This window comes from Thamnophis sirtalis, unplaced genomic scaffold, assembly GCF_051295495.1.
Source record: "Thamnophis sirtalis isolate CommonGarterSnake01/CBP01778 unplaced genomic scaffold, rThaSir2_p1.2 scaffold_13, whole genome shotgun sequence".
NCBI classification, from domain to species: domain Eukaryota; kingdom Metazoa; phylum Chordata; class Lepidosauria; order Squamata; family Natricidae; genus Thamnophis; species Thamnophis sirtalis.
The window spans coordinates 19,338,086-19,363,401 of NW_028261393.1; the positions used below are offsets into that span (position 1 = coordinate 19,338,086).

A 25,316-nucleotide genomic window follows, 5' to 3' on the forward strand; every position below is an offset into this window, starting at 1 on the left:
ACCCCATCCCACCCCCGTGCTGGTGCTAAAGGATGACACTCTTGTAGAATGGTTTTGACGCTCATTTCAGGCAAGAACGCAAAGGCAGCATCAGGTCTGCTTCTTAAAATAGCAATGGCAAAGCTTTTTTTGGCTGATTTTTGAAGGAGGAAGAGGAGGAGGAGGAGGGGGGGGGAACGGGGACAAAAATCTCTGTCATCTTGCTAACTAATCAGAATCCCTTGCCCCCAAATCCCCTATAGAGTTGCTTTATCTGCAGACAATGGGTGGTTGTGTGAAGATGATAAAAACACACTGCTTTCTCTCTCCATTCCCCCCCCCCTTTTAATCTCTGTTAAATCAGACCCAGTGTTTTGTCTAATCTCTCCCAAAGAACTCTACAGCTAGCATGGCGAAGGGTTGGGTGGGTGTCTGTTACTGCTGGGATATTTTCCTTTGTTTCACAAAGCCCCAGAAATGAAAATAAGGCAAAGGCTTGGAAACTCGGCTGCCTTCAAATCTGGGGATTTCATACTGAGATTAGAGAAAAGTTGGAAATTTCAGTTGGTTGAATCCTCTTCCAAGCCACTGGATTTCACAGTATCTTCTGTGCAACTCCGAATCGCCTACTGGGCGTTCTTTCATTGTGTAGACCCGTGATGGCGAACCTATGGCACGCCTGCCGGAAGTGGCACGGAGAATCATCTCTCCAGGCATGTGAGCTGTTGCCCATTGCTCTTCCAGGTTCCAGTGCACTGACCGTCTGGTCTGTTAAGTATATCTCCTTTTGGAGACTACAGTTGAGTAGCAGAAGGTAGCAAGGAATGTGCCACTGAATAGTCACACTATCGATCACAGCCGCTGAAGTTAAAACAAGGATAACTTTACTTGCATTAACAAAACTAAAGTAGGATAAACATTCTCCAAAACAAGCAATATACACAGTCTTTGATACAACACGTTGATTTACAGATGCTCAACTCACAATTCACCACGTAGACAGGTAACTAACATACAGAGTAGCCACCATCCAATCTACAGTATTGCCGAAAAGGTTCACCAATACTGGTGTAGACTTTCCCAGCAGATGCTGAAATGACCTTTTTAAATGGCTAAACCTGGGAGATGTCCCATCTTTGGAGCTGGTGGGGATCCATTTTGGATCCATCCTGTTCTTCTCAGTGATTCGCTTTTGATGTTGATAGATTTTTTCCTCCTAGGGGCACCATCCACCAGAGTCACACTGATTTCACCTTCCTTGCCGGGAACCTTGTCAACCGGGTCTTCAAGACAAGGGGCACCATTGATCCCTACGAAGGACTGAATATCACTAACCAGGCTGCTCTCGCTTTCTTACAAAAGCATCTCCGTAAGTCGATGTCGTGAAAGTTGTCTAAAAGAGACGTCAACCTATAAAGAACAAGACACCCATCAGATAAAAGGCAAAGTCAAACTACAGTATTTTTCGGAGTATAAGACGCACTTCCCCCCCCCAAAAAAGAGGGTGAAAATTAAGGTGCGTCTTATACACCGAATTTAGCCCCACCCACCCACCCGCCCCCACCCTTTGGCCTCTGCCTCACAGCAGTTCGCCTCCTTGCAGCAAACAGCAAACAGCCTCTTTGAGCTTCAGCACAGCCTGATTAGCACAAACAGCTTATTGTCGGTTGGACCGGTCTCCCGACCATCAGCTGTTTCAAGCTGCAGGAATTGCTATTGCCTATTGCCACCTCTGCGCACCCCATTTTCTGCCCATTCCGATCCCCACCATCCGGAACTGGCGGGGCACGTGGAGACCGAAAACGGAATGTGGAGACCGTTAGGCGCTGTTTTCCCCCTCTATAGACTCTGGAAGCTTTCCTGAAGCCTGGGGAGGTCAAAAACAGCCACCCCAGCCCTCTGAAATCAGCTGGCCAGCGCTGAGGGCTGCCGTGCCGGCAAATATGGCTCCGCGTACCACCTGTGGCACGCATGCCATAGATTCGCCATCACGGTTCTAGAGTCTCAATATCTCTTTATTTTGTGGATGCAGTATTGCAAGTGTGGCCTTACCAAGGCATTATAAAATGGTACCTAATGTGATCTTGATTCTATCCCTCTGTTAATGCAGCCTAGGACTGCATTGGCTTTTTTTGCAGCTCTAGCACACTGGTGGCTCATATTTAAGAGATTGTCCACTACGACTCCAAGATCCTTCTCACAGTTACTACTGTTGAGCCAGGTACCACCATTTCACCAGTTTGCCTTCTCCTAAGTGTGTGTGCTTCATATGGGCTAGTTGTTTCCAACTGTAGGGGGCGGTGCTCATCTCCATTTCTAAGCCAAAGAGCCAGCACTATCTGATGACAATTCCGTGGTCATGTGGCCGGCATGACTAAATGCTAAAGACGCACAAAACACTGTTACCTTCCCACCAAAGATGGTTCCTATTTTCCTATTTACATTTTTTACGTGCTTTCAAACTGCTAGGTTGGCAGAAGCTGGGACAAGACAGGGGAGCTCACTCTGTTACACAGTGCTAGGGATTCAAACCACCAAACTGCCAACCTTTCTGATCAACAAGCTCAGCGTCTTAGCGACCGTGTTATCATTGTGTTACCACCACTGCGTTGTATAGTAACTCTTCTATGAATGGGAAAACCCATCCATGCGATTTCTAGAAAATATCACAAGATTCCTCTAAAATACCAAATAAGTCACAATGATGAAAAAGGTGTTCTATCTCCTATTGTATTTCACTGCATGTAATGTACTCAAAGACTCAAAAATGGTGAAGGTGGCAATAGTTAGACTTTAGAACTTAGCACCATAGCCTCTTGATGCAATAACGTTTTGATTTCTCCATCTAGAGCTCAAAGAAGATTTTGACCAGTGGGATAATCTTCTGGAAGGCATTGGCAAGTCGGTGGTCCCGGATAGTCCCTTGGCAAAGCCTAACCTCTAGGCAAGAAATATCTCTCCCCAAATTGTTTTGGGGCATCTTCTTCTAGATTTCTCCCTCTCCTTTTGAGAGGATGGAAAGCATCCTTGATATAAAATTGCTCTCCAGATGTTGGACATTCTGCAGAATTGCTCTTCATGATGATGGACATGTTTCTGAGACCGCCTGCTATCACTTCTTTAGCCTGGAAACATTTTGAGTTATTACCTTAAATGTGCCTCTTCTTCTACCAGGACTACAGCAAGAGCTTAAGAAAAGGATGGATTCTAATTGTGAGTGAAGAAATTGAAATTAAGTTGGGGGTGGTGGGGTGGGGGTGGAGGTGTAATCCTCAGGATAATCTGCTTGCACTTTAAAGTAAAATACAGCAGGAAAATCACAAACTCGCGCCCTGCTATCCTGATTGTAACTTGCGTTCCGAGAACCAGAAGAGGAAGAACTGCCATGGTTTAAAGCTATTTAATTACAGCTATGACGTTGTATTGAAAAGATCCTTCCTTTTCAACTACCTTGATAAGGTAGGCAAGAAGGAATATACCCACCCAACGATATTGTGGCAGAAAATCTGTAAAGAATGTACACGAAGGCTTCCTGAGACTGTAAAAAGCACACACGTATTCCCCCAAACCCTCTTTTTATTTCAACGGCTGTGAATTATGTTCATTCACAGCCTGTAATGAGTCACAAATAGTTTGTAAAGAGTCTGACAGAAGTCTGCCAAAGTCCTTCCGGATAAGGCTGATAAGCACCCACCTCTATCTCCCTTGAAACGCTGCCAAAGACCTAATTGGCAATTAGTTTTGCAAGGCCACACAGAGCACACAGAGTCAAAACAAAGCTTCAGACTTTAAACCAATCAGACTGAACAAAGTTGCTTCCTGCAAAGGCTCACATGCCTTTGCTTCTCCTTTAAGTCTTATGGGAGGGGCGAATCATCTCCAAGACTTACTCCTGAGTCGCCCCTTTTGACTTAATTGTTCTTGTCTTCTGGCAGCAGGGAACAGGCTCCCCTTGTTCCTCTGCCTTGCTGATGTCCGATTCTGGAGGCTCCAGAGGCAGCACATAACTCCCAGATGGCCCTGGCCCCCTTTCTGCCTCTGATGCAGAGCCTTCGTCCGAGCCTTCCCAAGCTTCCAGGACTGGCCCTTGTTCCTCCCCAACCTCCTCACTGTCTGAATCTGCTGCCAGCTCCGCAGGCCGCCAGCAGACCACAACAAGAGCTTAAATCATTTGGCGGGCAAAAGCTGTCCCTGACTCCGGAGGCCGGAAATAGGCCTGTTTCTGGACTTCCTGAACTTCTGGTAGACCCATTTTTCACCCTCCCCAGCCTCCAGAGCTTTCTTCGACCCTCCAGGAGGGCGAAAACTGCTTCCCCTGGGGGATTCTGGGAGTTGAAGTCCACAGGACTTAAAGTCACCAAGGTTGAGAAACGCTGCTCTAGAACATGGTCGGATGTAGTTCAGACGAGCAAGCTAGGTTAACGCTACAGAGTATAATTCTTCCACATGCAGTTCAAAGTGCGGGTTGTTGTCACTAAAACCCTTCATGGCGTTGGGCCTGGTTATCTAAAGCAGTGTTTCCCAACCTTGGCAACTTGAAGATGTCCGGACTTCAACTCCCAGAATTCCCCAGCCAGCATTCGCTGGCTGGGGAATTCTGGGTGTTGAAGTCCAGACATCTTCAAGTTGCTAAGGTTGAGAAACACTGATCTAAAGGACCATCAGACTTCTGGGGCTTGCATGGAGCCTGGGTAATTGGACAGAGTGAGCATGTTCCAGGTCATCCATTAAACAGTGTCTTAAACGTATCTTCTCCATCACAGCGCTCGACTGTGCAACACCTCCTCTCTGTCCCCCAGTTTAGCCATGTTCAAAAGACCACTGAAAACCTGACACTTTCTCTGGGGCTTGAGTTAGAGGCAGTAGCAGCTTCTGTGTGTTTGATGGTCTTCTAATGGTTATTTTCCTTCTGGCGTTGGGGGCGAGGGTAGGGTTCGCTTGTATTATATGATTGCTTGTACTGTACACTTCCAGACTCATCGTAGAGTTGAGCAGCCGTGCACATTTCTAAAATAAATAAAAATGAAACTGTTCCCTGATTCAACGGCTTTGGCTAAACTCTCCCAGCTGTTTCAACCACACTCTACACCCACAGCCTGGGACAAGACAGTGTGCAGGCTATTCAGTCCTGACAGAATAAATCAAACTGGATCAAGTGGTTATTTTTGAGGCCGCCAGTTCATCCATTCTGGGCTCAAACATTCCCCAGACTTAAGTTAAATACAGATTTCGAGTCAACCATAATCAGCTGTGTCCACACATAAGGCTAAGCCATAAAACAAGTTTGCAAACGCTGAGCTTATGTACATGAAGCCAAACTGCATTGTGGCTTGACACAATGCTTGAATCTGGAAAAATATTTTCCATTGCAGAGGTAATTAAAATAAGCAAGACTAATTAATAAAAAAATAAAAAAATAAAATATAAAATAAAATAAGCAAGACTGTTTGCTGGGAGGGGTGTTTATTTTGGAAAACTGACTGCAGGGGCCACCATCCCTCCAAAAGTTAGATATACAATTTGGCAAAGTTTCTGGATTCCATAGGAACAGTTTCTGGAAGAAAACAATCTAAATTAATGAAGCCTTGCTGATAACCTCCACTGAGAGGCATTTTGCATGGACTCCCTTTGTACATTGTTTAGACATTTAAGCTTGTACTGTATAGAACTCAACTGCCAGCTGCAGTTTTGCAGAGATCTGCAAAGACCATATTGCTTCCTTCCCTGTTCTGTTTCCATGCAAACTATTTAGCTTCGTGACCTCTGGCTGAACAACAAGCCCAGCTTTGGTTGGATTAAAGTTTGGCTTGTTTTAACTATGGTTAATAGAATATACCATCATTTTCCAGGTAAATATAAGATGCTAAACTGTAAACCATGACTTAGAATGGCTGGATTAGCACATCACATTACACTGAAGCCGAGCAAGCGACATTATGGCACAGCATGTTGTTTGAAAGAGAATAACAACATGTTGGAAGGCACTTTGGAGGTCTTCTAGTCTAGCCCCTTGCTCAAGCATGGGAGAACTTACACCTGTGATGGCAAACCTATGGTACGTGTGGCCAAAATGGCACGCAAAGCCATGTCACCTGGTGATGGCTGTTTGTCTTCCGGGTTTCTGGCACACATGCACGAGCAACAATCAGCTGTCCATGTGTGCGGCAGTGCTGAAAACCGGTATGCGCATGCCTGCAAGCCAGCTGATTGTCAGATGCGTATGCATCCCAGAACCTAAAAGTTCAGCTTTTTCGGGACGCCAATGCCATCTCTTCGCGCGCACCGCAGTGCCCAAAACTGGCCTGTATGTGTGCGCCGGCCAGCAGATCGTTGGGCACGCATGCACGCTGGAACCCGGAAGTTAGGCTTTTCCAGAGTGTGGCCTTGATGAGTGCGCGTGCATGCAACATTTCCGTGGGACCTGCTTGGCACTTGGTGCCGAAAAGTTAAGCCATTACTGTCCTACACCATTTCAGACAAATGGCAGCTCCATCTCTTCTTAAAAACCTCCAGTGAAGAGGCTGTGGAGCATTTAATAGTCTCTTCCAAGAACATTGTGCAGTATGAAGGAATGTATTCCAACAGTTGTGTTGCACAACAAACCAGCAGCAGCCTAAACATTTGACAAGATAGATGGTTCTCCCTCGGACTGAAGTGTGTTTACTGTTGGAGATGTTGTATAAGAACCTTTATGGAAGATCTCCAGAACGGGAATGGTTGCGAAAGGACCACTGGGCTGCAGCAAAGGAGAGTAGAAAGGTAAGATAAATAAAAGATATTTTGGTTGAAAACAAGTCTGGCCATCGTGCTTCTCAACAAAAGGCAGTCTAGTCATTTTCCTTTTTATAGCTGCACCAAAGGTTGCTAAGTCCCATTTCCAGCCTGCCTTCGCATTGCTGGGGATTTGTTCTGACAGCCACACAATTGTTCAGGGAATCTGTTGTTGTGTCTTGCCCCGTCTATCCTCAGGGGGGGGATCACGTGATGGAGAAAGACACGCTTCAAAGGAAGCCATTCAGTACGGTTACATAACAGGAAGATGGAGGAAGGACGGAAGGAGCATCTGGGCATCCAAAGCAGATGACGTGGTTACCCCTGGAGGGGTCTTTGCAAAGCTCCTTTAGCGCTTCTTAACTCTTGCTGTTCTGTGCAACCGTTCCCAGACAGGCTTTCTTTTCGCATAGCATTCTGCTGTTTACTGGGAAAGACTTTGCAGCTGTAGGAGAGCACCTGAGCATCCGAAATAGACTGTTTCTTCGCGAGAAACGTCCTTCTCGAGGGAGACAAAGACGTCTGCTAACAAAAGCTCTGTCCTGCGCCGTGAACATCTGCCTCCCTTTGAGAGCCAGTCTCCACATGTCTTTAAAGGCAGCAGCATCCTCTGGAGGAGAGAGGTTTGGCTCTATCCAGAGGCCAAAGGAAAAAGCCCTCAACATCTGGAAACATTCCTCTTCGGAAAAAATCCAACCTCCAAGGAACGGAGGAAGCCTGGTGATGGTGTACCCATAATTCCACTCCTTGACTAGTGCTGCAATGTTGGGACTCTTCTCCATTTTTATTTACCATATTTTTCATAGTTTAAAACGCACCGGAGTATAAGACCCATCAAGATTTTGAAGAGGCAAAATAAAATAAAAAAGTTTTTGCAATCTGCAGACCTCCCAAAAATGGCCCATTTTTTGTGAAAACAGGCCTGGTTTTTTTTCTAAAAAAAAAAAAAAGGCATGAATAGCCTTTAGGATGCTTGCACAGTGCTCTTAGGGGGTGCCCCCCCAAATGAGCAAAAAACAGCCCATTTTTCACAAAAACAGGCCCTTTTTTCAAAAAAAAATGGCAGGCATAGCCTTTAGGAGGGTTATAGAGTACTCCTGCGGGGTGGGGGTGGGGCAAAATTGAGCAAAAAATGGCCCAATTTTTGCTCATTTCTGCTCTCCCCAGCCCTCAGGAGCACTCTGGAAGCCTCCTAAAGGCTATGCATGCCATTTTGGTGAAGGGGCGGGGTTTCTGGAGGCAAAAAAATGCTGAATTCAGTGTATAAGACACACACAGATTTTCAGCTTCTTTTTAGGGAAAAATGTGCGTCTTATACGCCAAAAAATATGGTATTTATTTATTTTGGATAGGAGTAAAGGGAGGATAGAATTTTTAAAAGTTAAAATAGGTGCCTTGAGCTTAGAGGTTGAATGTACCTCTTTTTTTAAAAAAAAATGTAATAATGCAAGCATTGTACTAACCATGGGTGTCTCTCTTTTTGACAGCATGAGCTTAAGTTGCTCTGAGCTTGCAGGTTATGATTGATGAAACATGGTTTGTAGTACAGCATGTGGTGTGAACCCAGTCCATATTGCTTCACAGGCAGTGGTGGGATTCAAAAAAATTTACTACCATGTTCTGTGGACATGGCTTGGTGGGCGCCGCAGGGGAAGGATACTATTGGGTATCAGCTGGGACTCGGGAGGCAGAGAATAGATGAGGGCAGGGCCAACCAGAAAGTGGTATTTGCCTGTTCCCCGAATTTCCGCTACCGGTTCTCCAGAACTGGTCAGAACCTGCTGAATACTGCCTCTGTTTATAGGTAATCCCCCACATGATCACAGTTGGGAGCAGAATCTACATTGCTAAGAAGGCGGTTCTTACAGGCCTGATTTTCTGACCTGTTTTGTCATGATGCAATGGTTAAGCAAACCATTGCAAGTTGTTAAATGAGTCACGCGGTCATTAAGCAAATCCGACTTTCCTCATTGACTTGGTTGAAAGCCAGCTGGAAAGCTCCAAATGTTCCCCCAATTTTGATCGCGTGATGATGGCTTATAATTGATGGATGGCTTATATAATTATGATATAAATTTAAATAGCTGTCCGCTGTATGTTAATCTATTATGGTATGGCAATGGTTAGATTTAAATAGCAGGAGCACTGCTATTCATTGATTGCATTGGCTTATATGAAATCATATAAGAATTTCTAAGTAGAGAAGAATTATGGAACCATAGAATCGTAGTCCTGCTTCAAAGCTGGAAGATGAATTAGGAATGCCCAGTGTGCATTCTGCGGCTACATGTATAATCTTTATGTTCCATTAAAGCTACCATCTGTCATTTCACAAACAGAGACGCCAGTGTCTTCCACCCTTCTGCTCCTGCTCCCCAATTTTATTTTTTGCTATCATCTGTCTGTCTATCATCTAGCCATCCATTCATCCATCCATCCATCCATCTCCAGCTGCTTTATTCTTTGCCTCTGCAATTTCTTTGCTGTCTCGAATGACAAAAACGGCCCTGGTGAGCGTGTCGGATTACTCATACAAAGATGACCTACTAAAACTCATGAACATTTAGCCGGCTGCCTTTTCGTTCTGTAGCCTCAAGCACAAAAGAAAGGAAAGGAAATGTATGCATCTGGTCGGGGCATAGGATTGATGCAAGCAGCAGATTTTAAGAAGGGACAGCGCTTCAGTCACTTCATTATTTATTATTATTTATTTAGTTTGTCAAACATGTATGAGATAACAGGTATAAGTATAAACATGGACATGAACACAGAAAATGAGTACAAATAAATGGGGACAATAGGACAGGGACGGTAGGCACGCTGGTGCCCTTATGCACGCCCCCTTACAGACCTCTTAAGAATGGGGTGAGGTCCACATGAGACAGTTTAAAGTTAAAGTTATGGTGGTTTGAGGCTCTAACAATGGAGTCAGGTAGAGCATTCCAGGCGTTGACCATTCTGTTACTGAAGTCGTATTTTCTGCAATCAAGTTTGGAGCAATTTACCTTGAGTTTGTATCCATTGTTTGCCCCTATATTATTGTGGTTGAAGCTGAAGAAGTTGTTGAACAAGACATTGTAGCAGACAATGTTGTGTACTATGCCTAGATCGGACTGCAGGAGGCGTAGTTCAAGGTTGTCCAAGCCCAAAATTTCAAGCCTAGTAGTATAAGGTATTCTATTGTGAGCAGAGGAGTGGAGGACTTTTCTCGTGAAACACCTCTGGACTCGCTCGATTGTATTAATGTCCGATATACAGTGTGGATTCCAGGCAGATGAGCTATATTCGAGAATTGGTCTGGCAAAAGTTTTGTATGCTCTAATTTGCAGTATAATGTTCATTGTGGTTGCCATCTTCTGTTTTTGACCTCCCTCAATAGGCAATCTTGATGAGTATGATCTGATTATTTTCGATCTTTGGCCTAATATCTACTGATATTTAGTTAAGCTTTCTTTGTTTTGTCTGCAGACTACTGATAAAATCATCAAAGGCAATATTGAACTTGGACAGCAGCGTTTAAAAAAGACCTTGAAACTCCTTCAAATTGGCAAATTGCAAAACTGTACAGCGGTGTTTTTCAAACTTGGCAAGATTAAGACACACGGATTCCAACTGCTAGAAATCCCCAGCCAAATTGCTGAGTGGGGAATTCTGGGAGTTGAAGTCCACACGTCTTGACGTTGCCAAGTTTGAGAATCACTGCTCTGTGGGTTCTTAGAGGATCAGATGAGGACACATGAGAAGTCTAACTCGTTTCATTGCCAGATTTCGGAGTATGTTTGGGCCAGATGCCCCCTATAGCAATAACACTTAGACTTAGACTTCACAGTGCTTTACAGTTCCCTCTAAGCGGTTTACAGAGTCAGCCTATTGACCCCAACAATCTGGGTCCTCATTTTACCCACTTCGGAAAGATGGAAGGCTGAGTCAACCTTGAGCTGTAGGGACTCAAACTGCCGAACTACAGCCAGCAGAAGTAGCTTGCGGTACTGCATTCTAACCACTGCGACACCACACAGTTCCTCTCCTTGAATTAGCTCACCTCTTTCTGACTACCTACCCAATTACTTATTTACCTGCCAAGGTAAACCAAGTTCAGTCAGCCCCATCCAACATTTCTGGTACTTTATTAAGAATTGGGTCCAAAACACCTGGGGGACATCATATTTTCTGCTCATGTCACCTGTCCTTTATTTGAACCAATTTCTATATATGTTGGATTGAGATACAGTTTCCTATGAAGTTGATGCAATACACAGATTCTTTTTTTTAATGCGTATTGGAGGAAATGCGTATTGGAGGAAATGCATCATAAATGAAGCATTTTGTTATTTATTTATAAAACAAAAACAAAAATAGCACACAAAGGCCAATCTCTCTTATTATCAAAACATCATGCTGAACGACAGAATTAAATTATTGACATTTAATGCAGTTTTCTTAATAATAGGAAAACATGAGAAATTAAACACATGCATTAGTCTATAGTAATCCAAATATATAGGTCTACATAGGCACTCCCTATTATAAAATTCTTCTGGAAGGAGAGCTCTTCAGATCGTTGAATAAGCGGGTATCATTCCAGGCTTATGTTATTTATTTTTTATTGGTAGCAGTAGTACTAAAGCATGTACTGTATTGTATAATACATCTATATTTAACTTACCACTTTGGGAATGAGACAGGGGAAGCAGATAAAGCAACTAATTAAACGCATCATAGCAAATGATAAAATGATTAGGTATAACAATTAATTTCAGCCCCATTAAGGTGTATTATGATTGAATAAAAATTCAATTCTAAGCAGAACAGCTCAACAGTGTAACCAATTAGCTGCACAGAGAACAGGGTCCCTTCATTGGATGGATCCACATGAAAGCTAGACGGCTCTTGATCTGGGATTCTTGCATCAGGATTTCTCCTGTATTAAACAGAAGGATGGACCACAGGGACCCAAAATGATCCCTTCCAATTCTGTGATTTTAATTTCAGTGGGTCTTCTCAGTGATCATGTGTTTGTGGAGCACAATAAGAAACTCCGAAATGGGGCAGCATTCTTTGAAAATAAGGGACATGACAAATTAGGAACAAATCCAACAGCTGCTCCAATTTATTCCTGAAAATGCAAGGGGGTGGGTCAGTGGTGGGATTCAAAAAAAAATAACTACCAGTTCGGTGGGCTTGGCTTGGTGGGCGTGGCATGGTTTGGTAGGTGTGGCTTGGTGGCTGTGGCAGGGGAAGGATACTGTAAAATCTCCATTCCCTCCCCACTCCAGGGAAAGGATAGTGCAGAATCTCCATTCCCTCCCGATCAGCTGGGACTCGGGAGGCAGAGAATAGATAGGGGCGGGGCCAGCCAGAGGTGGTATTTACCGGTTCTCCGAAGTACTCAAAATTTCCGCTACCAATTCTCCAGAACTGGTCAGAACCTGCTGAATACCAATTCTGGGTTGGGGGGTCTCCCTCTCAACATAAGGAATCTTCTTGATGACTTCGGATTTGAAAAGGGACAGAAGGATCATTTATGTGTCTACTCAAAAACAGATCCAGTGGGGGGTTAAATAGCTTTGCAGTTAAAAATCTGCCCTCTTTTTAGTTGTTACATGTCGGAGCCACATTTTTAAAAGATAAGAGGGTTGACCAGAGCTGCCATCTTGACTTTCTGGACTCCCTGCTGATGCCACTTTTGAGAAGTAAATACTTTTATTATTCAACAAAGTTTGTTCCTAATTTATTACACCTACATGTAGTTTAGAATGAAATGTGCATGTTGACATCTTCACTTGAAAAAGGAAGTTATGTTGGGATCCTGCTGAAGCCTTTGAAGTTAAAGAGGCTTTGGAGGTGGGGGAAGCGTTCTACAACGATATAAAAAAGCTTTTAATGTCTTCGTTTCTCTGCTAATTGATATCTTAAACGGAACTGTGACATGAATTCCAGAGAGGGCAGCTGGCTGCTTTCTCCATGGTCTTCACACACCACCAACCTTCCCTGCAAATAGCTGGAGTCAGTCCATTAAAAGAGGAATCAGAAATAATTTATACAATTGCCATTTGAAAGATTAAAATCAAGCAAGTCCCATCTTCCCTGTCTAGAAAGGGGCTCCTTTTGTCATACACTGGAGACTATACACACCATTAGTTTGATCACCGAAAGCCATCTGTCTTGGTGAGATAAACTTGATGTAGTCCCTTGGGCAAAAGGGAGGACAATGTTTTCACTGTGGTGTGTTGCAAAAATCCAGAGAGTGAGATACAGGCTCAAACGTGCCTTGAGATCTGAATCTACTTATCCCAATTGCACAAGGATCAAGTGAGCCGTAGCCAGCTTACAATTCTTGTAGAATCACCTGGAGGAAAATATTTAACAGAGGTGTAGCTAAAGGAGAACTTGTAGCTCTCCAAATATTGATGTTGTTCAGTGGAGAACTTGCAGCTCTTCAAATATCTCTGAACAACATTTACAGACCTTTTGAACTCACGTAACAAACCAAGGGAATCACAATCTGAGGGAGATGGGCAGTTTAGAAATAGGATAGAGATAGATAGATAGATAGATAGATAGATAGATAGATAGATAGATAGATAGATAGATAGATAGATAGATAGATAGATAGATAGATGATAGATAGATAGATAGATGATAGATAGATAGATAGATAGATAGATAGATAGATAGATAGATAGATGATAGATAGATAGATAGATAGATAGATATAGATAGATAGATAGATAGATAGATAGATAGATAGATAGATAGATAGATAGATGATAGATAGATAGATAGATAGATAGATAGATAGATAGATAGATAGATAGATAGATAGATGAGAGAGAGGGGGGGAGGGAGAGAGAGAGAGATTATGAGTCCAGTCATACTTACTGTTGCTCTATTTGGGATTTGTAATTCAAAACAAATAAGTCCTAGTGTAATGTTTGCTAGACCAAAGAGTAGAAAATATATTTTAGCTCAGAGTTGAACTGTTGAGTTGTTGAAGGTCCCTGAGCTTTTCATGAGATCTTCTGGCTTTATTTCACAGCTACATTCAGCTGAAGGACATTCTGTTACACTTATGAATAAGAAGGCAGCTCTATTGCCTTGGGAAAGTACCATTAAAAAAAAAACCACCTTGTTTTTGGCAAATGACGCTCTGCCTTTTTCTTTTCTAATAAGTATCCAGTATCTATTTCTGAGCAAAGTACGCAACTGAAGCAGAATGAAGAAGCCAGCACTTAATTTTAGTCAACTGCATCTGCAGTTTGTTTAACTTAGCACATTGATTTTGCTAAGGTAGCAAAATACGATGAAGGGAAATTGTAATAAGAATATAAAATACTGATATATTAGAATTAATAGAAACTTTTTATTCTGTAACACATATGTAAACATTTGTTTCCTGTAACACACATATACAGTATACTATGCCTTTGTGTGTGTGTGTGTGTGTGTCTATAGATAGATAGATAGATAGATAGAGAGAGAGAGAGAGAGAGAGAGAGAGAGAGAGAGAGAGAGAAAGAGAAAGAGAGAGATACAGCACAAATACAACATACATACATACATACATATATACACGATACATTATACCTTTGTTTCCTGTAACTAACACTGCTCTAGTAGGCCTCTGTAAAGTAACATTGGTAAAGGTAAATATTCCTCTAGCCGCCTGGAGTCCTTCGGGATTGGACGGCCTATAAATAAAATTAAACTTCAAACTCTTGCACATATCTGCTAGTCGTTCCTGACTCTAAGGGGCAGAGCTCATCTTCGTTTCAAAGCCGAAGAGCCAGCGCTGTCCAAAGATGTCTCCGTGGTCATGTAGCCGGCATAACTAAACGCCAAAATTTACTGTTTACTGTTTATTAAATTTATAGGCCGCCCAATCCCGGAGGACTCGGGGTGGCTTACAGAAACAAGAATATTAAGAAAGATTAAAAACAGATAAAACACAACAAATTTAAAAGAGACATAGCATGCACCCAGTCTAAGCGGGGCTAGCCCCAAATACAGAGGTCAACAGCCCCAGGCCTGCCGGAATAGCCAGGTTTTGCTAGCTTTTCGGAAGGCCGTGAGAGTGGGTAGGGTCCGGATCTCTGGGGGGGTAACTCATTCCATAGGGCCAGAGCGGCAACAGAGAAGGCGCTTTTCCAAGGCATCGCCAGCCAGCATTGTCCAGCTGATGGCACCTGGAGAAGGCCCATCCTGTGCGATCTTATCAGTCTTAGGGAGGTGTGCGGCAGAAGACGGTCTCGTAGATATCCAGGTCCTAGGCCATGTAGGGCTTTAAAGGCGATAACCAGCACCTTGAATCGTGTTCGGAGAGCAATAGGAGGCCAGTGCAGCTCACAGAGGATAGGTGTAGTGTGGGTGTACACATGGAATGCTGTGACCTTCCCACCAAAGTGGTTCCTATTTTTCTATTTGCATTTTTATATGCTTTCAAACTGCTGGGTTGACAGAAGCTGGGACAAGTAACGGGAGCTCACTCTGTTATGCGACGCTAGGGATTCAAACCGCTGAACTGCCGACCTTTTTGATCGTCAAGCTCAGCTTCTTAGCTACTTAGCCACTGCGTCCCTGCTATTTGATCTATCAGTACTCTTCCTCTCCTGCCTAGCATGGATCTCAAATGGGAGCTGCTGACAGTTACACCTTTGATCTGTGTTGAGTTCCTTTCCCTACAACAGCAGGGGCCAAATGGCCAATTGTGCGAACAAAGGGAGAGATAATGCTGATAGCGCTAATGAGGAGGCTCCTAACATTATAAAAGGAAGGCCATATCCTAACATTATAAAAGGAAGGCCATTCCCTCTCTTAGGTGTGGCTCCTCCCTACATATCAGAGGTGGTATTCAGCAGGTTCTGACCAGTTCTGGAGAACCGGTAGCAGAAATTTTGAGTAGTTTGGAGAACCTGTAAATACCACCTCTGACTGGCCCTGCCCCCATCTATTCTCTGCCTCCCGAGTCCCAGCTGATTGGGAGGGAATGGATATTTTGCAGTAACCTTCCCCTGGAGCGGGGTGGGAATGAAGATTTTACAATATCCTTCTCCTGCGATGCCCACCTAGCCATGCCCACAGAACTGGTAGTAAAAAAAAATTGAATCTCACCACTGGGTTCACACCACATGCTGTACTACAAACCATGTTTCACCAATCATAACTTGCAAGCTCAGAGCTACCCAAGCTCATGCTGTCAAAAAGAGAGGCACCCATGGTTAGTACAATGCCCACCAAGCCATGCCCACCAAGCCATGCCACGCCCACCATGCCACACCCACAGAACTGGTGGCAAAACATTTTGAATCCCACCCGTGCTACATATCCTTGTACGTGTTTGGAAATGCTACCCTTTGATCAAAGATAAAATGCTGTTTCTTCCTCAAGCCTCCGTTTAAGTTCTTATTTCAGTTCTCTTGGTGGGCTTAAACATACCCTTGGACCTTACAACAACAAAGAACAGAAGAACATCTCTTAGTTTACACTTTTGTTCTTTTTAATAGGAACGAAACATTCAGTGACTTGGCTCCCAGCCTCTGTTAACAGAAACCAGCAAAAGCTGATCCTGGGGAAAAGGCTACTAGAGTCTAAGGCCTATCTACAAACCCCATTAGAAAGGCCCTTGCCTTTGTTGCCATGGAGACAGAGAGCAGCTGTAAGGGGAGGTTGCAAGGTGGCCATGACAGACTGTACCCACAGATGGATTAGATGGCATGGGTCTGCCTCAGATGGACAATGTCAGACATCAGATTTCCTGATGCAACTTGCAGCTTGCAAGCCAAATGATCAATGTGTATCTTAGGGTCCATAAATAGATCATTTCCCAAGAAAGCAAGGGCATCTCCAAACAGTGATGAACCTTAGCCCGCATTTGCATAATCTTTACGTATCTCAATTTATATGAATAGATAGAATATATTTTTGGCAGTAGATTTATACATCATAGTAATTCCTGCCATTTTTTCTCCTTCTACATTTTTATTGGGTTATAAGGTTTTTGTTGTTAGTTGCGAAATCATCTTCGACCCATGATGACCCCATGGACAACGTTCCTCCAGGCCTTCCTGTCCTCTACCATCTCCCCGAGTCCATTTAAGCTCACGCCTAGTGCTTCAATGACTCCATCCAGCCACCTCATTCTCTGTCATCCCTTCTTTTGCCCTCAGTCTTTCCCAGCATTAGGCTCTTCTCCAGTGAGTCTTTCCTTCTCATTAGGTGGCCAAAGTATTTGAATTTTATCTTCAGGATCTGGCCTTCTTAAGAACACAGTTTTAATTAATCCAAAAGTGTGTGGCACAAGCAGTTAGTTTTCTCCAACCTGAGGGCCAACTGGGCATGTGGACTTTAAACACCTAGATGCCCTAGACATTGTGGAGAATTCTAGATCTGGAATTCCATACAATTGGAGGGTCTCCAATTTGGATAAAGCTGAACTCGATTGAAAGCAAACTTTACAGTATTCTGGTTCAGTATAATATATATGTATAGTTCTTAAACTTCAAATAAGACTTGAACTGTGAACAACTTTGCCTTCAGGCAAGGTTTCACAACCTTAACATATTTTAAATGGGTGGGCCAACTCTCAAAACCAACTCCCAAATTCCAATACCAACTCCCTAGCCAAGTATGGCTGTTGTTAGGAATTTTATAAGCCAAAATTTATGTAGATGGAAATTACAAAGCTTTGGAAACACGGTGCTAGATTAAAATAGAGGTGATTAGTTTTTGTTTCATTTTATTGTATACCTTGGGTTGCCTCTTTTTTAAAAAAATATTAAAGTTTCTTCAAATATTTTACACAATTATCATATTTGCAACATTTCCACATTGGTATACCTCCATTATACCATTTTTACCCGTACATGTATACATATACTTCTTTTATACATTTCCATCTACTAATATATTAATTCATCTACAATCCATCTTATACTCATACATATGTACTTAGATTTCTTCTATACCTATTACTCTACACACACACACACACACACACACACACACACACACACCCCTCTGTCTGTCCATCTGTCTGTCTGTCTGTCTATCTATCATCTATCTATTTATCTATTTATCTATCTATCATCTGTCACCTATTTATCTATCTATTGCAATAGTACTTAGATTTATATACCACTTCATAGGCTTTACAACCCTCTCCAAGTTCTATTTCCCCATAAAACCTGGCAGGACAATATAGCAAATGTTTCATCTCAATATAATTTCAGTCCACTTCTTTTTGTTAGCCACCCTCATTTTTCTTTAACGGTAATGGATGAAAAATCTCTTGGCTTTCTCTGCTGGGTAATAATTTGGGCAGCAAGAAAGATGTTTGACTTTTTTTATACATCACTGGGCTCAAACTGTGAGTGATGCCAAAATATATGTCTATAAGCTGAAATATTTTGCTGTATGTATTTTATGAACAATTTAGGGAAGAGAGAGTGAAAGGAGGAGGGGATGATATATATGAAATATATATTCCTTAGACAGTTGTCAGAATCAAGAATAAACATTCAAATTCAATACCGTTATTAAAATAAGCACATATTTAGCCAATCTCACTATGAAATTTATGATAATGACCTGGCTAGCCATTCAGTAAATTCTATTCATTTAGAATGCTATCTCTTGTCCAACTGCAAAATTATCTTTAAAAAAATCAGCTAAGCCATTTTAAACAGCAAAGAAAGAAAAACATTTCTGGTTTGTATAATAAGAAAGCATTCTGCTGATAATGTTTTGAACAATCTCTCCTGCAATAATGCTGAAAGCTATCCTTATATAACAGAATCACATCTGAATACTTTATCACTTAGTGTTAGGAAATAAAGGTACAAGATATGCTGGAAAACCATGATGCATAAAATATTTCCTATGGAAAAGACAAAAATAATTGCATATTATAAATTTAGGGTGGGAGCAGGTCACCTCAAGCCCCCCAGATCTTTGCAGCTCCTTTCCAAAATGTGTTGATAAAACAACCCCAGATGCTAATGTGGTTTTCTGCTTCGTCTTTTTTTGCTTGGTGTGAAAGTAAGTAGGACAGCAGCAGTAGCCTCAAATAACCTTAATACACCTATTTTATTTCTGCTAAAAAAAAATCCGCTTGCTAAACATGTAAGAGGGCAGACTATTCTAACTGCCTTTATGTGAAGTCACTCATTCTTAGTTTTAGCCTTTGTTGAGTGAAAAACAAAATACATCCCCAGCCACAGAACTAAGACGGAAGTTAAAATTAGGTTCAAAGAGTAAGACGCTCTATAGGAAATGTAAATGCGTATTTCAAAAACTGAGTAACAGCCAGTGGCATATGCCTGACAAAGCTCTAGACCCAAGGGAGGGTTCTGAAGGCTTTGATAGTGTTTATAAATACTTAGATAGTGGAGAAAGGTGTCTGCTTTGTATTGATCTGGATTCCTTGCATTGATTTAATGCTGTATAGACTCATGGAAAATAATTTGCATTTTTAAAAAATAGAATGTACTTCGTGCATCCAAAAATTAATGCTTGAAGGACATGGAAATTTTTAACTGCTGCTGAAAGGATTTCTGGTATACTACAACTTGTCTTATTTTTCATGTTCCTATGCATGGAATGTAATTGCCTTTTTTCCAGGGCTGTGCACACGTACCTTGTCTTTATTTAAAATATTTTGCTTTTATTCTGCACTAAATACATTGTTAAAGTAGTAATGCAGAATTTGATAGGGGAAAAAAATAACTTTTTACAAGTCTAACCATGTTACCATGCCTTGAAAGACAATTGTGGGTTTGTCTGTTTTTAACAGAAAACGGAACTAATAAGTTCAGTAATGGTTTCTTTTAATTGAGTTTTCACTCTATTTGCCATCCAGATTCCATGTTAGGAGGTAGATGGCCATCTAGATTTTACAAAATAAAAATAAAGAAATCAAATCATAACAAAGACTTAAAAGGAATAACATGGGATAATGCAGCAGCAAGAAAAGAAGAGATGCACTTTTATCAAAGGTAGCCAAGAAAATTGTGATATTCACCATTAGCAACAGCACTTAAGACTTACATACCATGCTTCACAGTGCTTTTTACAGCCCTCTCTAAGTGGTTTACAGAGTCAGCCTATTGCCCCCAACAATCTGTGTCCTCATTTTATCCACCTTGGGAGGATGGAAGGCTGAGTCAACCTTGAGCCTGGTGAGAATCGATCTGCCAAATTGCAGGCAGCTGGCAGTCAGCAGAAGTAGCCTGCAGTACTGCACTCTAACCACTGCGCCACCGCGGCTCAAATTTGTATTTATTATTAAAACATAGAGCCAAGGAGAGGGATGTCCACGGTGAACGATAGGGTCAAAAAAGTCAAGATGTTTGCTGCAGCTGCACAACCAAAGCCTGACTCTTTTTTACTTGTGCTGTGCACATAATGCAGGTTATACAGGAGCAAGGCTTTGATTGTGCAGCCACAGGCATTATTTTGACTTTTTGACCTACCCTGCGGACACTCTCTGGCAAAGAGTCTGTGAAGGAGAGCAGAGGCCTCCATACACCACTCTTAAAAGGTTACTGCAGATAAAAATATGGGTTGCTTTTCTGCTGCAACTTCTCATTAAAAAACCACATCAATACTGTATAAAGAATGAAGTTAAATTTATGCATAGTTCAGGGTGGGGGGGGCTCTCAACTCAAAATCAAACCTGCCAGTTCTTTTGGCTTTTTTAGCACAAGGATGGTTAACTACCAGGTGAATTGTCCCCTTTTCCAAACATATATTTTTCTGTAATTTTTAGATGCCAACAGAGACACCCCGTTTGATCCATGAAAGCGGCTGGTAACTATTAGCTACCAAACATCATTCAATAATGATCTTGGCATGTTTAGAATACACCTCTTTAGCTATTAGCCAAATGAGACATTAGGGAGAAAAAGCACCTATCCCAGTGATGGTGAACCTTTTCGGCTGGTCTGTACCAGAAACCCAAAGACCAGCTGATGGGAACATGCATGCCGTTTTTTGGGCATTTTTGGTTATTTTCAGCCCAAAAACAGCCCCCCAAAAGGCCTGAAAATGGCCCAAAAAGAAGTTTGTTTTGGGGGACATTTTTCAGGATGTTTTCTAGCGTGCTCGTGCCTGCAAAGACCATCTACAGGGTGCATATGTGCCAGTGGTGGGATTCAGCCAGTTCGTATCTATTCGGGAGAACCAGTTATTAACTTTCTAAGCAGTTTGGAGAACAGGTTGTTGGAAGAAATCTTCTTTTGTTTTTTTCCCACTTTATAGGGCTAATCCTATAAGGAAGGCAGGAAGGAAACATCCTGGTGTTGTATCTAGCCTAATCTTTATCACCCTGTTTAGAGAAAGTGCCTCTCCAGTTAACCCTTATTACATTGCAACAGCTAAGACGAAGCGCCCATCGATGTGAGTGATGTTAAGTTGGCCACGCCCACCCAGTCACATGACCACCGAGCCACGCCTACCCAGCTGGTCATTAGGGCAGAGAACCGGTTGTTAAATTATTTGAATCCCACCACTGGTATGTGCATGTCAGAAACCAGAAAAGCAGTTGGCGACAGTACACATGCCCACAGAGAGGGTTCTATGTGCCACCTCTTCTGGCATGCGTGCCATAGGTTCGCCATCATAGCCCTATCCTGTATTACATTCCCATCCAGGGTTTCTCAACCTTGGCCATTTTAAAACAGGTTGGGTTTCAACTCCCAGAATTCCCCAGTCAGTCATGCTCCTGGAGAATTCTGCAATTTGAAGTCTTCCTTTCTTTAATTGCCAAGGATGAGTCCTCCCCTGTCGGCTTTCTATGATGTTCGTAGTCCTCCCCTACCAAGATCATAGAAGCATCACACACAAATTGTAGGATTGACCCCCTCAAAAGCATCCTGCTGTTCAGAAGTGAAGGAATGTCTAAGCTTCCCTTTAACTGAAGGACCAGGATTGATTCCCATTAATTCCTACAATCACAGATCAATCTTGCAAATGATCTTCCTTACAAGGCACACTGCCACCTAAGAGGAAGTTCCTTGTGAAGGCAATTCATCCCTTTGAGATGAGGCAGGCTCGGTCCAGAAATAAACATTTAACCATCTCATCAGAAGGAGGTATTAATAATACAAAGGACTTTCCTCTGAGCTTGTTAGGCCTGAGCTTACCTTTTTTTGTGCCTTGCAGTCTAATTGGAGACCAGGGAATTTTTTTTTTTAGTGCTTCGCCTAATCTCTTTAGCCTCTTCTATTTTAGTTTCACAGCAAATGCCTTAATTGGAACACACTTTTTTCTCCGGCGTTGAATATTTCATAGCTTGTCTGCTTTGCCTGGCTAGGGGGGTGGGTTGTTGAAAACAACAGGTCTCTAGTCTAGATCCAAGGTGAAGAAACCAATGCTCACACTTTGCAACAACTAATTAATGTGCTTCATGTCATTGATGAAGGTAGTGTGGAGGGTGGTAGAAACCCACTTTCACAGCAGCTGTTTGCCCATTAGAGGACAGCAGGAAGACCATGGTGTGGTAGACCCCATGTAACATTTTTAATGCCTTCCTAGACTGGGTAATGGTGAAGGAAATGGTATCACCAAAAGTAGGAGAGAAGAACCAGAGAAGAACCTGTTGTAGCTGGCCAGCGGCCAGTGGAGCTGGTAGCAAAGTCGGCCAGTGAGGAGGTTGGGGAGGAACATGGGCCAGTCCTGAAGTCTGGGGAAGGCTCTGATGAGGGCTCTGCTTTGGAGTCAGAGAGGGGGCGAGGGCAGGGGTGAAATCCTACTACTTCAGCCCGGTTCGGCCGAATCAGCAGGGACAATTGGCATCAGTTCTCCGAACTGGTGGCAAAATTCCCTGGTGGCCCAGTCATTGCCCGCCTGGTCGCCACTCACCTCTTTGGGCCACTCACTCGGCCCTGCCAGCTGCTCAACCTGCCCACCCAATCCAAACGTTTCTCCCTCCATTCACAGCAGAGCTGCTACAGCCTGTCCCTTTAAGGTAGACCCAGGGAGGGAGGGGGACAGGGGGGCCACAAAAGGAGCAGCAACTCCACTGTGAACAGAGGGAGAAACGTTTGGATTGTCTCTGCTGCATTTAACATTGAATTCTATGACAAATAGAATAGAATAGAATCCTTTATTGGCCAAGTGTGGGTGGACACTCAAGGAATTTGTCTTTGGTGCCTATGCTCTCAGTGTACATAAAGAAATAGAATAGAATAGAATAGAATAGAATAGAATAGAATAGAATCCTTTATTGGCCAAGTGAGATTAGACACAAGGAATTTGTCTTTGGTGCCTATGTACATAAAAAGAAAAGATGCATTCATCAAGAATCACAAAGTACAACACTTAATGATAGTCATAGGGTACAAATAATCAATCAAATCATACTAGGAAACAAATATAAATCAAAGCAACAAAGTTACAGTCATACAATCCTAAGTGAGAGGAGATGTGTGATAGGAACGATGAGAAGATTAATAGTAAAAGTAATTATTATAATGTAATTATATAATTATTATAATTATTATTATCCTACCATGTTTCCCCAAAAATATGACATGTCCTAAAAATAAAGCTATGCCACATTTTTCGGGTGGGCAAAAATATAAGCCCTTCCCTGAAAATAAGCCCCTTGGACAACCCCCCCCCTGGCCAGGCAGAGCGCCACTCCCCAACCTAGTGGTCTCCCCAAAGTGCCAAGCCGTAGGAACTGTAGGGGGGGCAAAGGCGCTTGCATTGCTTGGCGCCTTTGGGATACTACTAGGTCGGTGAGTGGCGCTATGCCCCGCTATAAAGGGGGTTTGCTGGGCGGCTGCTCGTGAGCGTGGTCACTTCATGGCTGCTGTGTTGTGCTGCTGCGGCAGTGCAACACAGCCGTTCGCCCCTGAGGCTGTGCCCAGCTCTTTGGGAGCCCGCTGGCAAGAGAGCAGCCACCCAGCAACCCCAAAACAATAAGCCCTCTCCTGATAATAAGGCCCAAACCATATTTTGTGGGTCAAAAGAAAATAAGACCCTGTCTTATTTTGGGGGGAAACACAGTAGGAAAGTTCACACAGTCCTCACCCCCCTCCACTTCCCTTAAAGCCGTCTTGGAGATCTGGATTTTCCTCCAGACCCTTAGTTGTGTTAGTTTGTGATATCTCCCTGTTATAATCACCTTTTTTTTTTAGCTCAATGGTTTCATTTTTAACTGGTATCTCGAGACTTGCTGTTGAGTTGGGTGGTGTCGGAAATTTCCATTACAAACGAATTCCATTTCTACTAGTTAAAAGGAGCAGCCTTGTATTTAACTGATTATATTTAGCCTTTCACTGTAAGTTCAATTTAACTTTTTTATGGGCTGATTTCAGTAGTCTTAAAAGGATAATAAATAAAATAATGGAATAAAAGAGTGCCAGAACCTTAAAAGGAATAATCTAGCAGGCCACTTATCATGAATCTTCTGCAACATTAGCTAAAGAAACTAGTTTAGCTTTACCTTTTGCTGAAGATACTGCAATTCTTAGATTTTGTGGGGGGAAATGCCATTATTTACTGTACTTGTCATTTATGTTTATAGGGGTCGCAACCCACATATCAGGTCATAACTGTCTAGTGATGTCCCATTAAGACAATCTCTTGCCCAAGTCAGAGGACAAGACAATGTCTCGTTATGGCTTCTCCAGATGCCCTCTGGAAGTTAATACCCAATTATAATTTGTAATGCAATGGGAAAAATGCTTTAAAATATGGAGAGCATTCATATTAACATAAATCAAATTCATCCCACTCTTAGTTGCTGCATACTGCTCTAGTGCACTGTTCAGAATCCAAGAAAAAAAAATTGAAGTCCCTAATATAGAGAAACCAAGTGAACTGGGACTTGATTTTGATTTTTCAATAGTAGCAACCTCACAGCTGTGGAAAATCACTTATTATTGAAAATAATGTTAATATAAAGTAAATTTAAGAAGTAGAACTAATTGTAGATGTACTAATACTCTGATCTGAGCTCCCTCACTTCACCCTTACTCATTGTTCTCCAGCATTTGGTAACAGATAATGGAATAACAGAGTTGGAAGGGACCTTAGAGGTCTTCTAGTCCAACCCCCTGCTCCAACAGGAGATCCTATACCATTCCAGACAATTGGCTGTCTAGTCTCTCCTTAAAAGCCTCCAGTGATGGAGCACCTACAACTTCTGAAGGAAAGCCCTTCCACTGGTTAATTGTTCTTACTGTTAGGAAATTTCTCCTTAGTTCTAGGTTGGTTCTCTCCTTGATTAGTTTCCCTCCATTGTTTCTTCCCTTTCCTTCTGGTACTTTGGAAATAAGTTGACTCTTTCTTCTTGATGTGGTACCTAAGGATGATGCCTTATTTTATCTAATAGCAGAATTGTTTGGCCCTCAATATGGTTGGAAATAAGTTTATAGAAATTAGTAGATTGCTTTGGGCTCTGGAAGAGTTGGGTGCTTTGTCTTATATAAGCATTAGTTTGCTAATGTGATTTATTTGCAGTTTAGTGCATTATCTACACATTGCCACTGTAAGTTAGTTAACAAAGCATGGTACAAAAATAATAAGTTAGCCAGTCCATAGCCAAACCACCCAAGGTA

At 42.4% G+C, this 25,316-nt stretch overlaps 1 protein-coding gene across 2 annotated transcripts in view; it reads left to right on the forward strand.

The window, feature by feature from the left end:
• The window catches only part of PAFAH2 (platelet activating factor acetylhydrolase 2), a 56,205-nt gene that overhangs the window by 25,559 nt on the left and 5,330 nt on the right, over nt 1–25,316 (forward strand). The window contains exons 9-10 of one of the 2 annotated variants that reach the window (XM_087728342.1): nt 1,200–1,348; nt 2,829–3,232. In XM_087728342.1, the coding sequence (XP_087584468.1) occupies nt 1,200–1,348; nt 2,829–2,923 (244 nt within the window). In that variant the 3' untranslated portion in view covers nt 2,924–3,232. Of the gene's footprint in view, nt 1–1,199; nt 1,349–2,828; nt 3,233–25,316 lie in introns of those variants that run through there. The other variant, XM_087728341.1, reaches the window with a different exon arrangement.